The 16,636-nt window shown below is 35.5% G+C and overlaps 1 protein-coding gene across 51 annotated transcripts in view; it reads right to left on the reverse strand.

Annotated features, from left to right (window-relative positions):
* PAM (peptidylglycine alpha-amidating monooxygenase) overlaps positions 1-16,636 on the reverse strand; it is a 274,367-nt gene that overhangs the window by 61,922 nt on the left and 195,809 nt on the right. For all 51 annotated transcript variants that reach the window (NM_001081767.1, XM_070232839.1, XM_070232848.1 and 48 more), the window contains 5 exon segments: positions 2,401-2,504; positions 2,831-2,907; positions 3,192-3,272; positions 5,013-5,080; positions 6,420-6,468. In NM_001081767.1, coding sequence (NP_001075236.1) covers positions 2,401-2,504; positions 2,831-2,907; positions 3,192-3,272; positions 5,013-5,080; positions 6,420-6,468 — 379 coding nt within the window.

Here is a 16,636-nt window from a genome sequence, read left to right on the forward strand (position 1 = left end):
CGGATCTACGCACCGCTTATCAGGCCATGCTGTGGCAGGCATCCCTTATATAAAATAGAGGAAGATGGGCACAGATGTTAGCTCAGGGCCAATCTTCCTCAGCAAAAAGAGGAGGACTGGTGGCAGATATTAGCTCAGGGCTAATCTCCATCAAAAAACCCAAAAAACCAAAAAAACAAAACCCTTGAAGCTGATGGTTCTTCCAGTGTCTGGAGGGGGCATCTACTGGCCCCATAAGACCTTTGGATAAGTGGGATTTGTATCTAAGTCAGCTTCATGCTCAGGATTCAAACTCATGCCCAGTGGGAGTGCATGTTTGTGTATGTGAGTTGGGGATTAAGTGGGAAGAGAGGAGAGGGAGAGGAGATTTACAGAGTATCACTTAATTTAATAGACATCATAAAATACTAGCTTTCTTTTTTTACTGGTTACACTCTCAACTGTGATTCTATAGTACCCTATGGAAGTGGTATCTATCATTTTACAAAACAGATGCAGTGCTGTTACTACTTTTCTAAAACTAAAAAGCATATTAAATGCTATAGGAATGCTAAGCATTATTATGAGGATTTTATTAATATTTAAATTTATCCAAACCTGTCTTATTAGTTTATCATTCTACTGGAAAAAAATTGCTTCTTTAGTATAAATTAAGTATTCAGAATATGGACTCGCCAAATAACGTAATTGCCTATAACTTCTTTCTATTTCATTTGTACTACAAAATGGATTTTCCTTTAGCCCACATGAGATTTACAAAAAGACAGACTGGTATAATCATTTGGATGTATTATTTTAAAGCAAAATGCATACTTTAAAAAAGATTAGAATTATTCTGGACTCATGAAACTGAAAGAGGCCTCCAGAGATCACTCTGGCCTCTCATGCTGGTCCTGTAACAAGTCATTAACTTCTCCGGTTGATATTGCCTCACAGAGGATTCTCAAAGGACAGCATCTGGCCAACTTACAAGGCCCTCCTGCCCCCCATTTTAAAGGGAGCTCTAACCAAAAAATTCTACTTATTCCACACTTGAACTTGTAAACTAATACATACGATGTGTTGAAAGGGATTTTTTTACAATTTTGTTTATCTATTTCAAAGGTTAATAAAATAACCCATAGCATTTATGTAAAGTTCCTGGGGCTCTACACTAACATAAAACCAAGGTCAGCTGATCAATACCCTACGAATCCTATTACTTCATGTATAGAAAGACTGTGAAGAAGTGAATTGTAAGACTCTTTCCTTCAAATCTAATTAAGTCTACTTTGTCAATCTTTTCTTATGACCATTTTGTGCAATTCCATAATTTTATTGTTTTTCTCAAATTTCTTGTCCAAATTTGTCAAATTTATCAAAAAGCAAAACTGTTGGAAACATCTTTTTTAATATAAATTGATCATTTTTTCTATTCTAAACATATATTTTCTACCTTTAGCCTCAAAATTGATGCTTATTAATATAAAAATCCTTTTAGACTGACATACAAAATCCTATTCCACCATCTCAAAGGCCCTTTTTTTCTGTTACCTACATCAGTACCTTTTCTTTTTCCCATGACAGCCAACAGTTCTTCTTGTCATCATACGAATTACCTCCAGTGCATCTAATGCATATTTTCAGATGCCTACTTTCTATAATTTCTCTTTGATCAAAAGATAAAATGGTTTAAAACTCCAGCTTCCAGGTAGCATCAGTAAATATTTTATAACCTAGTTTAACATGGAAAGGAGGCTTCTTGGTTCTTTCTAACTAACAAGACTATAAGAAACTATCTTTCATTTTTAATTTAGGCATACCTTTTTTGAAAGAATTCACAGTGCTTTGAAAATTTTACTTATTTCAAAGAGGCTCAGTATTTTGAAAATTATTTCAAAGTCCAACATCCTGTTTTGCAAAAGTGCTGCATCTTATTATCCTCATTGGGTAGACAAAATAACTAGAAAACATTGAATACATAGAAGTTTCAACAGGCAGAAAAACCCATGGCTCTGAGTAATAATTAATGGACACCACCAAATGCAGAACCCATATATCTGCCTAAATTTAAACACAGGGCTAAAGGACATTTGAGGAAAAACAATTCACAATCATTATATTTTTCTTTATTAAAGTGAGTCTGAGGAAGTAATATGCACTCTTGAGGTAAGTATAATATAGAGGTGTGATACTGAAGGTCTTGAATAAGCAGGAAGAAAGGAAACGTGAAAAAATAAGCACATGTTCTCGAGTTTACCCAAATCGATCAGTTCTAAAATGATACAGTGCTACATACTTTCTTGCAATTGTTCATAATGGGAAAAAAATGTGGAAGTCATTCATAAAGATAACTGTCACCTATAATCATGCCTTGTTCCAATAAAATCTTTTTCAATAGTGGAATTTGCAGAATCATACCCAATGTGCGTGGCTTCTGTCCTTCCTTCACCAGTGAACACACATCTTGCTGCCAGTATGTCACCAAAACTGACATCTACTGGGTGTTCCACAGGGTAGAAAGCCTGACAAGAAGACAAACAATGATTCATTAAAAGGATCAGTAAAACCCAGAACCACATGCTTTAATAACTCAAGGCTTGGAACACCGTGGGTAGAGAGGATGAAGACACACACATACACACACTTCACCACCACATTTAGAAATACTAAGAGTATCAATAAGAAAACCATCAAAAAAGGAGGCTATACGCTGCTTGGATATACAGTAAAGCTCGATTTAGAGATGCTTAGAGGTCAGAGAAATTTACAAGGGTTTTATGAGGTTTTTTTAAATTACTATCTGCTGAGTAATATTTTTTCTCTCAAACTTAAACTAGACTCTACACACCTGTGGCAGCTGGGGGCTCTGACGTCCAATCAGTGTCCACTGTCCATTTCTTACTCTGTAGCCACTTACTACCTTACCTGTAATGAGCACAAATGATAATCATGTAATAAGGTATTAGAAAAATAAAAGGCATTATTTGCTTTCCCATTTCAAAATAAAATGTGAATATTTTCAGAACCCCCAATGCTAGCTATTTTATGAAAACAGTATGATGAAAAAACATACAGAATTTCAAAGTATTGTGCAAACTTCTTTTAGTGAAACAGATTTAAGGTCAAATATAATTTACATTTTACATTTATGGAAATGGCAAACACAGTGGTAAATATTCCTAATTTAACATGTAGTTTAAAGTTCTTACCTAAATGGTGAGTGTGAACTCTATAGGCAAAGACATGCATTGGGTACTTTTTATAATGGCATGAAAGGTCAGAATTCACCACTGTGAGAAATGAAAACACAGAAAAAAGTCACTATTCAAGTGGAAGATAACATCATTCTTGTCTAAAAGTATGTTTAGAGTATTCACAGGATGCTAGGCATGGGGGTTTGCCTATGAAGTAAACATGCGCTCATGAACTCAGCAGACATTAACCACTTATTATGTGCCAGCCACTTTACTAACACGAGTTAAGAACCCTTTGTCCTCACATTTTAGTTCATTCATAAACAAAATGACTAGGGCCAAACCAAAATACCATGTCAGTGAAAACATAGGCTTAATTTGTTACTTTTACCAGGGAATTTATGCAGTTGAAAAAGCTTGAAATTTGGTTTTTATTTTTAGAACAAAAGGATCTTTGAAAAATTGGTTGCAAACACCTAAGATAACTCAACTGACAGTGCCTGTTGAAAACGGACCATTTCATACTCTCCCTTCCTTATAGTCTAACACATAGTAGTAATTCAATAAATATGTCTGATAATAAGCAAATGAACAGTAACAATGACTATACTTGTTACTAACTTTAAAAGATTCCCAGTAAAAATAAATGGGTAATTCAGTAGTCCCCCTTTGTCAGGGGGATCCGTTCAAGACTCCCAGTGGATGCCTGAAACTGAGGGTAGTATTGAACGCTGTATATACTATGTTTTTCCTATACATACATATTCGAGGTGCGACAGCAAATCTAGCACACATTTCTTTTTTCTTCTTCACAATTTCACGGATAGAAGATTCATCCTTACCGTAGTTCTTAGCAACTTCAGCATATGATTTTTTTCTTTCCTTATTAAGTTGAGAACTTTCACCTTCTCACTTAAAGCCTTCTCTTTGGCATATTCAAACTGCCAGCATCACTACTCCTGAGCTTTGGGGACATTACTAAGTAAAATAAAGGTCACTTGAACACAAGCACTGTGATACTCCCACAGCCAATCTGATAACCTAGACAGCTACTAAGTGACTAACTGGCAGGTAGGGTATACAGCATGGATACATTAGACAAAAGAATGATTCACCTCCTGGGGTGGGATGGAGTTGGACTGCTCAAGATTTCATCATGCTACTCAGAATACGTGCAATTTAAAACTTATGAATTGTTTATTTCTGGAATTTTCCATCTAATATTTTTGGACCATGGTTCACAGCAGGTAACTGAAAGCATGGAAAGCGAAAGTGCGGATAAGGGGGCACTACTGTACTTAATATGGCACTTTCATCGGAGGGTCACATACATCAGTAAATAACAGTATACTCATTCCAATAGCTTTTTGTAAGTTTAGGAGAATCAGCTATTATTATCCTTATTAAAATGGGGAAATAAGCCCAGTATATCTACATTAAAAGACTGGGTCGGTATTGCATTTGCTAGCTTCTTGATTTTGAACCTGATATTCTCTACAGTAGTTCATGCCACCGTATGTTATGATGTTTGTCTTTGGCATCTAAGGAATGGATGATTGATTTGCACCATACTCAAGATTTATTCTTTAATTTGTATAACTCACTACCTATTCATGGGCTTAATTCTTAGCATCTCAATAAAATAATGGAAATAATAAACCATTGCCTTGAAATAGTACAAAAACCTATTTTAAATCCAAGGATAATAAAGAATTGGTTTGTTTTTCAGGGACTCAAAAATATTGGCCATTCAAAAATTTATAAGAAATATACTGTAAATCCATTCCTATAGATTAGTCGTGAGGTAATGGTAAATACTCAAAGATAATTACTCACCTTTCTCTCCTGCTGGTATAACAGTGTCAAGAGCCATCATAAGGTACATGCCAGCAATTAAAGGCTGTCTGCAGAAAACAGCAATATTTATCTCAATGATTTGAAAAGGTAAAACTATTACCTTGGAAAAATAAGATATACTTCAATACACTGGTCTGTAAAACATAATTCTTGTGAAAATTAAAACAAAATAACATGGAAAAAGACATAGAATATATATATTTTTTCCTAAAAATAACTTATTTTCTTGGGCAAATAGGTAAACAGACATTTTTATGGCACGGTGAATGTGGGAGGCAGTCTCTAAATGGCTCCTGTGTGATTAATTGTATGTGTCAACTTGACCAGGCTATAGTGCACAGTTGCTTGGTCAAACACTAGCCTGGACGTTCCTATGAAAGTATTTTTTAGATATGATTAATATTTAAATCATTGACTTTGAGTAAAGCAGATCACCATCTACAGTGTGGGTGGGTCTCTTAAAAAGAAAAGGCTGAGGTCCCTCAAAGAGGAAGGAATTCTGCCTCCAGACTGCCTTTGGACCTAAAACTGCAACACTGACTCCGCCAGAATTGCCAGCCTGCCAGCCTTCCTTACAGATTTCAGAATTGCCAGCCCCTATATTCGTGCGAGCCAATTCCTTAAAGTAAATGTCTCTCTCTTTCTGTGTCTATGTATATGCATATAAAAAACATCTATTGGTTCAGTTTCTCTGGAGATCCCTGACTGATATGGCTCCCACTGATTCCTGGCTCTGACACTGATGCCCTTGTCTAATCCTCTTTCCTTGTGTGTGGGCTGGACCTAGTAAGTAGACCTAGTAATTTCTTATTTCTAACAAACAGAATATGGCAAAAGTGATTTCATTTTTTTATCATAGGAGTCACAGTATGAAGATTTGTGGCAACTATTTTCTTCACTTATCAGACTTGTATGTTATTCAGTAACTTCTGAGACTAGGCTGCAAAAAGACTCTGGCTTCCATCTTACATGGCCTCTCATTTCTCCCTTGCTTGCTGTGATGGACGCCAGCTGCCATGTTGCGAGCTGCCCTGTTTAGAGCCCACATGGCAAGGAAACGAGGCAGTACCCCAGCCAACAGCCAGGAAGGAAATGAATTCTGTCAGTAGCCATGAGAGCCATCTTAGAAGTGGCTCCTCCTGGGCTGAGCCCCCAGATGACTGAAACCCTGGCTGAGACTTTGACTGCAGCCTTTGTGTGAGACCAGCAGCCACGGCACTCAGCTAAGCTGTGCCCAGCTTCCTGACATACAGGAAACTGAGACAATAAATATTTGTTGTCTAGGCCACTAAGTTTAGGGTAATTTGTTGTATAGCGGATTTCCCACTTTTAAGTTCTCAAAGATCTTAAAGTTGCCACTCCACTAGGATAACTGGAAGTACTTACGGCAGGCGTGTGAGGTGTAAGGACACACCAGAACAGTCCTTGTGATTATCTGAAAACACACAAAATTCACATCTTAAATAGGAAAATGTGAAAAATAGATTTCAAACTAATAAATTTTTTTTTTTTTGAGGACGATTAACCCTGAGCTAACTACTGCCAGTCCTCCTCTTTTTTGCTGAGGAAGCCTGGCCCTGAGCTAACATCCATGCCCATCTTCCTCTACTTTATACGTGGGACGCCTACCACAGCAATGCGTGCCAAGCAGTACCATGTCTGCACCCGGGATCTGAACCGACAAACCCTGGGCCACAGATGTGGAACGTGCGCACTTAGCTGCTGTGCCACCGGGCTGGCCTCTTAAACTAATAAATTTTAAATGATTATAACTCAATACTCAATAACTCAATGTTCCATTGGGCTCCAAACAACTAGCTTTTCTACTTTCCAAAACTGAAGCAGTCCATAATTTGGACTTTTTACCATTTTTAGAGTCTGTAATGTCTCAAATTTTTGTGTAGGAATCACCTTCTTTGGTTTCTAAGCCTGGCTTATTCCCACCATCTAAACAGAAACCTGCTGCTCATTCTTTTTCCACCCTAACGTTGTGAAAATCTCTGAGTATCTCTTTATCTTTGCCAAGGACACTTCAGAGACGGCTTACAAATCCTCTCTCTCCCTTCTTTCTTTGCCTTCCCCAAGTAGAAGGTAAAAATTTAAATTACCCATCGAAATTCTTATCTCTGTTGAACTTGCTGATCTCTCACCACGTAGACATGACTATACTCCTTCCTTTGATTTCTGTAGATGTTAAATGCTTTCTACTTCACATTTTATTCTAAGTCATTATAAAACTTAATATCTCAATTTTGAGAGTTGATTTTAATATAAATAATTATTGCATGTTTCTGTGTGGAAGATTGATAGATTTATACTAGAAATTAAGAAGTGAAGTGTGCTAATAAATAATAGCAGATGGAAGGGGTTTTTTTAAGAGAATTTTTTTCTTTCAGATGTAATTCTCATGAGAAAAGCAAAAGTAGTTTCATATAGAAATACATAATAACAGGTAACTTAACTAACAAGATATGTATTTTAATTTATCATAAAGTTTAGAAAGAAAGTATAACACATCATATTTAATACTTTGGTAATGAAACACAAAGGAAATTTCTCTGTATAGTATCAAGCTAGATCTTAACAAAGATAGTACAAAAATAAATTCAATGATAAACATTTTATATTTAATCAGTTGGGGGGTTTTTTTGGTCATTTATAAAGGGATCTCTAGCCAATCTCCTAAGTCAATTTCAACGAGGTGCTTCTCCACAATAATTTCAGTGAGTTCTTTTTTTTTAAATTTCAATTGAATTTTAAAGAAATAAGGAGAAAAAATAATAATAAATAACAACCACAGGTTTTTCTTCATTTTTGCCTATGCTTTTAAATATAGAAAAGATAAGAGTACTGCTTTTTAATTTATTTAAAAAAATTTTATTTTTGAGAACAAGGTTTCCTAAATGTAATGCATGAGATTTAATAAATATTTAGTAGTATTTAGTAAATACTACTTTCAAAATGATTAGCCAATAACTTTACCCAGAATTATATAAATATCTCAACTGATCAAAAGAGAATGGTGGAAAGTATACTCTTCATTCACACCAAATGGATTCTAAACTCCAGAGACTCTCCTAATTAGTTTAGTTGATTTCAGGAAACATTTCTCATGGGTATAAAAGACATCATACCTATCCTATAAGGTTATTTTGAGAAATGATAATCATCCACTCATTCAATTAATATTTATTGAGCAATCACTATATTCAGGCATGGTTCTATACAGTGGGAATACGGTGAAAAATAATATATTCAAGTTTCCTGCTTTCATGGTGCTTATGTTCTAATGGGAGTGGAGAGATAAGGAAATGGGGTAGGAGGGATAGGGAAAAACAAAACACCAAATATATCAACAAGATAATGTCACTCAGTGAACTCAAAAGGATAATGTGATTGGGTAGCTATTTTATCTACTGTGGTTCAGGAAGGATGGAGTGGCCATTAGGCTGGAGACCTAGGCTGGCCATGAGGCCAGGCAGAGTGTGGTAAGAGTGTGAGTTTCACTCTTTCTGCAAGGAAGCCACTGGAAGATTTTAAGCAGCGGAGTGACAGGATCACATAAGGAGTTCATCTGGCACTTACAGATTAGTTACTAATTAGTGAATGTCACGTTTTGTTATTTTTTGCTTTAATTAACAATACTGAGTTTCCCTCATACAATGTCCATTCAAGCAAAAGGATCAACGTGCAATGAGAATTGTCTCTTGGTTTTACATTACATCTTTGCATTGAAAGAATCAAGTGAATCACATTTTGATATCCAACTTGGCTGATATTCTTTACCATGACTTAAAAAAATTAAATGGGAGAAATTAATAAATAAGTTAACACATTTCAGGAACTATTAAAGAAGTTTATCATTAAAACTGAAATGTGTCACTAAATTCAAAGGAGCAGGACTAAGAGTAACATGCCAGCTATTGAGAGTAACGGCGCATCCTCTTGTTAGATAATGTTCTTTATTAGAATTGTCTACATTGAATAGCTTTTTACTCAAAAAAAAAAGAACAGAAATAAGTTAAAAACAAATTTTAATTTAAAGACATGTTATAACCATACTTATCAAAGATTTCTCCAAATTAAGTAATGGCCATTGCTACATGAGTGTTGTCTATTTGCTTCCCTCCAGAGTTTTAAAAGTGAGCCACGGTCTCACCACTCACTCCACTGAAATGACATAGTACCAGGTTTTCATTTGATCCCACATGTTTATCAACTACATGCCACATCCTCTAAGAAAGTCAAGGACATCACACAATAATAACAAAACAGCTAAAAATTCAAGTAGTAATATGAGACAATCAACACATTCTGGAGAGAAATATACTGAACTTCTGACTTACATATTATAATATAATGACTTAAGGGAAAATTGAATTTGAGAGACTCTAAGTTTTGCCTTATAGAATGTAAATCTTAAATGGGCAGAAGGCTGGTGAATATACAAAGATCCAAAGTGAAAATCTTGCTTGTTTTACCAAAAACTTCAGAAATCAAAATATACAGAAATTTTAAGTGAAGAGATACACTTAAAAACGACACCAGATAGAGTTTCTGAGTCATGGCTCAAGGAATTTGTTTACATCAAATTTATCTGGTCAATTTGATCCATTGAATCAGCAAGAAACAAGGCATTTCTAAAAACTATGCTGTGGGTGTGCGCGTGGGTGTATGAGTATGTAAATAGGCTTTAAATTATGGAAAACACTTTAGATTATCATCATTATTTAACCATGGGGTGACAGAACACAATTCTAACTGTGTGATTTTAAGAAAGTCTGTTATTTACTAATGGATAAATACACATTTTAACAAAGGCATTTTAGTTGAACCAAATTCTAGAAGTTATCTCAACGTAAATACTCATAAAGTATATTTATATACATTTTAGACATTATTAAGAGTCACTTGTTATTCACATATTCACTATTTCAGAATCAAATTTTGTTATTATAAATGACTGTGATCTCTTAGTATGACTTTCTACAGTTTGGCCTGAAGAGCCCATGTGCTTGCATATACACAGAGTGAGAAGTTCCAGCAGGAGCAACTTGAACTCCTTCAGAGAAGGTGGTGTGGGGTCTGGAGGGCTCCTGGATTCACAGCTATTGCTACAGCAAGTGGCAGCTTTGGAGAGAAGCATATTTCAGCCTAGTGTTTGGTGTGAAGACTATGATCTTCTAACTCCAACGTGATCCTTGCCACAGTGATGCATGGTTATTTCCACAACCTCTACACTGATCTTACAGCTGGTGAACTCAGGAACTTCAGCTACTTCTGCATATTTTACTAATGATTTCCAGTGTGCTGTGACTTTGCCTGCCCTTCTATTGTAACACAGTGCTTCAGCCACAAGATATGAAGCCTCATAAGAATTAATTCATTTCAATTCACTTGGCTATATATGAAATCTGTCTCTGACATGCATCATCACAAAAATGGATGGCACTTAAAAGGCTTATTATCATAAAGAAATAACATCAGTGCTTCCTTCTGCTAATATTTTACCACAGAAGAGGGAAAAATGAAATCAGAACTGACATAGTTAAGAAATTGTACAGAAAATGAACTCAGAATATCAAAATCTATCCTAGCTGAAGAAGGTGTCCATAAAGACTGATTCTGTGACTAGAATGAAAGAAAACAGGAGAGAGAAGAAGAAATAGATGGAAAAGTCATTGCAGGGCAGAAGCAGAGAATGGATCTCATAGCTTAAAAAAAGATGGGACCAGTAATGAGTCAAATCACTAAAATGGGTGAAATTATAGGACTGAATTTGTCTGAATGAAAGGTAGACGAGGAAGTGGACTATTCCTCTGATTTATATTTCAGTATAAATATTGTGCATTTCCAATGTACAATATGTAAGATTCACTGGGTGGAAATTTTGGAATTAATCTGTGTATTTTAATCACACACAGTAATCTGACCACAGTGACTTAAAAGATCATCATCAGTTTTCAACCAGGTGCTCACTGAGTTCCTTTGTCTAAAATGAGTAGGATACACAAGGTTATCTATTTAATGCTTAGTAGATTAGTATTTATGATCAATATTGATCCCCCTAAGATAAACTGCAGTCTATAAATGAGATAATCTATGTAAAGAACGTAGCTAATAACACAGGAATAGAAGAAATGGGGAGAGGAACATGGGACTATTAAATGAGTAAAGAGATGGTTTAAAAAAAGGAATTAGCATTAAAATGGTATGTTAAAGATATTGCACAAAATAGATATTCTCAAAATGGGAACAGAAATGGTGATTTCAGAAGGGTCTGGACTAGGTAAACACAGAACAGAGTCACCAGTGAAATTAAGAAATTTTAGCAAGACATAAACACCACGTTCTGGCTAAAATGAAAGTCTTGGCTTACGGACCATAGGACCACAAAGAAGCTCATAATGCATTGTTTCAAGGTCCTTCTATGACTTTTAGTATTAAAGTTCCCCTTAACTAGACCTAAGACAATCTGCTTCTTTCTGAGTTCTGTGCCAGAAGTCAGTTCAACAGGATCTTATGTTTGTAGAAAAGAGAGTGAGGCCATTTTTATATTGATATTGAAATTGTTGTTTTAAACTACATTTGTTCACTTATCCTGTACTACTGTCATCATGCAAAAATCCTGACAGCTCTTCTTTCCAGGTAGCTTAATTTATCTTATTTTAGTTTTCTTATTCCAAAGTAAAGCCATTCTCTTCTTCATTGGACTGGGCTGTAGCTTCACTCTCTCTCAAGGTACACTGGCGAATACTTGACTTTTAGCCATTAATGTTCTGTCTATTTACAGAGGATCAAACCGACATTCCTGTTAAAGGGATCTTTCATGATTGCTGTTCTCTTTCAGTAAGACATAATTTTAGCATAAAGGATTTCAAGATATGGAGATGAAATTTCATAGGTATTTATGACATGGAGAAGCATATTTCATTATATGTCATTATATTTTATTATAATGTCATATGTATATAATGGAAGCTTTTGTAATGGTGAAGCTATTAACAGTGGAAAAGTTAAAAGAATTATTTTTAAAAAGAAATGTAAAGTAACAAAGTCTAATAATGCCTTAGAAGCACATCACAGCATAGAACAGTACTGCAGTACTGGTGGTTGAGTGGTAAAACCTATAAAGAGTAGTCTGATAATGAAAGAAACAAGTATTTCCAGACACTGGATGAGACTTGAAAATAGCATTCATTCAGAACCTAATCTTGAACAAGATGAAAACTGGATGACCACTCCACATGGGTCTCAGCTTACCCTTTTCGAGAAATTGCTCTCCTCTGCTTAGGCAGAGATATATAACCACAGTAAGGTATTCTATCAAATATATAGACTCATAGAATTTCAGAACTGAAAGGGACCCTGCAGATGATGGAGTTCAACTCTTGCTCTTTATAGATAGGGAAAAAGAGGCTACAGAGATTGAGTGTTAGCCAGAGCAATTCAGCTAATTTTTGACACACGTGGGTATCAAATCTAATTCTCAATGTTAGTATTTAGTAAACATACTTAAAAAAAAAAAGATTTCTATTTCTCAGAGACTTCCAAGGCATTTTATCTATGAAATATCCTGAAGCTAAGATAAAGGAATTAAGCAAGAATGGATAAGTAACCAGTGGTACTAAGGACATCCATTTAAGTAGGAAGTTCACTTCTCTTAATGGGAGATGAATGCATGGGATATGAGGTTATCCATTCCAAACTATTTAGCTTGCTTTTCTAATAATAGCTTGTAGTTCCTGCTGGGGTTCATAGCTAAGTAGTAAAGTAAGTATGTGGAATGATGCATGATAATAACCTAATACATCTTGTATCCTTAGAAGTCTGTCAGTTTCTCCTAATCTTTCCCTCTAGAGATAGCTCTCTACACTTCATGAGCTCATCTTGTCCTGGTTGTTTCCTACTTCAATAAAAGGATAGGTTAACCATTGATCCTGAGGGAAACAATGTATTGTTATAAACTAAATCCCACTAATTGGAAAAGTCCTTCAGATAGACAGTGGTAGAGTGGATTTCAATTCACTACTCTCTCCTAGGAAGGTAAAGGTGGAGGATAAAGCACACCCATTATCTACTGTCCCAACCACAGTTTGGGATAATGTATCCTTTCCTTATGGAAATACTGAAAAAGCATGCCTGGAACCACTGCCAAGTCTTATGAAAAATAGAGAAGTAACATCTTCAATATCAAAAAACGAACTTTAGAAAATTTATAAGCAAATAGTTATAAACTGTATCAAATCCTTCTACCCTCTCAAAGTCTTCTCAACATAATTTAAAGGTACCTTTTGGACTTTCTCCCTCTCTTGAACAAACAAAAATGAATCAAGGATATCACATTACACACCAATAATTTTGCAATAATCTATGTACATAGATATTGTAATAACTCTTGTACTATTAAGCTGCTATATCTTTACCTTATAGTTCTTTGTTCTAAATTAACAACAATAAATTAATTGGACAGATGATGTTTTGCTGAGATTAAATCATCGCTCCCACGGTGACCAAAAACAGGAGATTACTTGGGGATTCATTTCTAACGTCAGGGAAAATTTCATATAGTCAAAATAACTGGGAAAATCCTTTAGGAGAGTGGAGAGTGAGGTCTCTTAATAAATCCAACACGGCCAGTTTCCTTAGCGTTGGAACAGATTGCTGTCAATTGTTTCGGTTGGGCCATGTTGTTAAAAAAAAAAGTTATTTCTATTCAGTTGGACTGTGCTGTTATATTAAAAAAAGGTTATTTCTGTACATTTGAAACCCTGAACAGCAGAGAGATGGACGCCAGCACAAGAGACAAATAGGAAACAGTGGCAGGCACAGCAGATATGGGTCATCTCATGTTCACTGTGGGCACAAGCACGCTGAGTGGAAGCCTGGTTTTAATGAAGTTAAGACACAGCTCCTTGATTGTTTTTTTGGTACCACCTGGATTATAAATTCAGTCACCTGACAGTACTCAGTAAAAAGATGATCCTTCAAATGAACCAGAAAATGCATACATTAAAGTTTTTTATTAGAGTTTCTTTAAAACAAAAACTGAGTCATCAAATTTCTTGTAGAGAATTCACAGATCCCTGAAAGCATATTTTCAGAATATCAGGACTCTCCAGTTACAGATACACTGATACAAAATAGTCTCTAGTCAAAAAGCACTAACACTTTAAGCTGTCACGGCAAACGTGTATCTGCTTAGCAAATATAACTGAAATCGGGGCACTGTTAATATATGATACAAACTGCACAGAAGTTTTCCTGGAGGCTGTTGAAAGCTGGCTTAGCAGATGAGCTTCGGTGCTAAACACACCAGCACTATGGAAAAAAAAAATCTTCAAAAAAGAATTCCTTTTGAAGCTGTCACTGCAGCAAGTTCGCCTCATTTGATTTTGTATTCACTGCTATGGGACTAGAAATTACTAGCTTCCATTTGTCCTGTGGCAAGGAAGAGAAAATGCATTTATCCATCCTGCAAGAAGACGACTTTCACAAGTGACGGCCTGTGCGGTTCCCAGAAGAGATCAAATGGAAGGCAGGCAGGCAGGCTCACCAATGTGCTTTTATAATCGCTGTGTGTGTGGAGGATGTTATGGCACGACTAATGTCAGAGTACTTTCCTGTTTCCATCTTTTATGAATGCAAAAAAAAAAAAAGAATCGACAGCCAGGCTTACGGTCTACACTATTTCTTCTCTCAGAATTACGAACCTGCTCCAGAATCATACTTCTAAGGAAGTAAAATGAAAAGCCAAAATCCACCAATCCTAGGTAAATACAATATTTTTTAAAACATGGCACTGGGTTTTCAAATTATTGATTGGTTTTTGAACTTTCTGTTGAACTATAAAACACAGAAAAGTGCACAAATCGGAAGGTACAGCTTCAGGAATATTAACAAACTAACATAGACGTGGAGCCAGAACCCAGATCAAGAAGCAAAAACTCTCCACTTCCGTCCCCTTCCTGAGGCCTTAAGGTTTAAATCTTTATGTTTATGTACATAACATATTTAAACATTTGTCTTTCTGAAGGAGTTGTGTTTTGGCTAAGACCAGGCACATTTAACTAGCATGTCCACTACCTTCATGGACTTTGGTAGGACACTTTTAAATAATATACCCACTTACTAAAATTATTTATTTTTTTAATTTCCCCTTTCTCCCAGTGAAAAGTCCTATCAGTCACTTTTTACTTCTGTATCTCTGTTTTTAATATATATTCACTTCTAAAATGATAATCTAAATTTCCTTTTGCATTCTCTCAATTATTGTCTGTTCTCTCCACTGAAGGCAGAATATACCTGCAAAAGTATAGGAACCACAGAGAAAGTACTGGATAAAACAAGTAATGGAATAAAAAGGGATTTCAAGAGTTTTGACCAAAGAAACTGTTTTAAACGCAATTTGAAATATAAAGCTCAAAGCATGTTTCACATATAAAATGCTCTAGTATAAATTTTTGAATTGTCTTGAGGGTATTTTTTTATATATATATAAAAGGTTTATCTTTCACTCCCTTTGGAATTCTCAACTATTTTGTGCAACAAGGTGTTTTCCCTCTTTTACTTTAACTGAAACCTCTAAATGCTCATGGATGACAAAGAGAGGATAACCGAGCAGCAACACCATCCTATTTTGTTTTGAAAACAGAAAATTTATATTCTGCAAAAGCTGTAATTTAATTGGAAAATATGTTTTTTGAAGCTCAAACAAAAATCAGTGGCTACATTTTCAACCCAATTATCCTCATCAACTTAAAATACTATTGTAGGGGCTGGCCCCGCGGCTGAGTGGTTAACTTGTGTGCTCCACTTCAGCGGCCCGGAGTTGGCCTGTTTGGATCTCGCCTGTGGACCTACACACCTCTCATCAAGCCACACTGTGGTGGCATCCCACACAGAAGAACCAGAATGACCTACAGCTAGGATATAGAACTATGTACCTGGGCTTTGGGGAGGGAAAAAAACAAAGAAAAAGGATAATTGGCAACAGATGTTAGCTCAAGGCCAATCTTCTTCACTAAAAAAAGCATACCTTTTAAAAAAAATACCATTGTGTATTGTGTTTTGGTTCTTCAAGGAAAAAATAAATCCAAAGTATCTAATTACACATAATTATGAACACTTGAGGTTCTTGCTATTAATTAGGGAATGCATTTTTTAACAATATAGTTCATATATTTGATTTAGCATTAATTTGCAGTCATTCAATATGTTTATGTTGCAACGTGGTATGAGAATTAATAAAGTAATAGTTATAAAGCACTTCTGGATTGTAGTATACAAATGCTAGTAGTAGTATACAAATGCTAAATATCATTACTACATTAATGGAGAAACACTGAAACCCCTCAGTGACCCAAATTATCTCTCAAAATTCCCTCAGACCTTAAGCAAGTCTTTACACCATAAGGTAAAGGGTCAGTGCAGAAGGGTCTGTGTTTACAGGTCCGACTTTACTCTCCTTTCAGTTACTAATAGGTGGTACATTACATGTAAGTTGGGAAAACAAGGAAAAGGAATACCTGTGAAGAAATGGGGCTAGAAAAATGTAGGTGAGGAGAAATGTCCCCACAAGAAGAAACACTTTTGAAAGTTTT

Source organism: Equus caballus, chromosome 14 (genome assembly GCF_041296265.1).
Source record: "Equus caballus isolate H_3958 breed thoroughbred chromosome 14, TB-T2T, whole genome shotgun sequence".
In the NCBI taxonomy this organism is placed as follows: domain Eukaryota; kingdom Metazoa; phylum Chordata; class Mammalia; order Perissodactyla; family Equidae; genus Equus; species Equus caballus.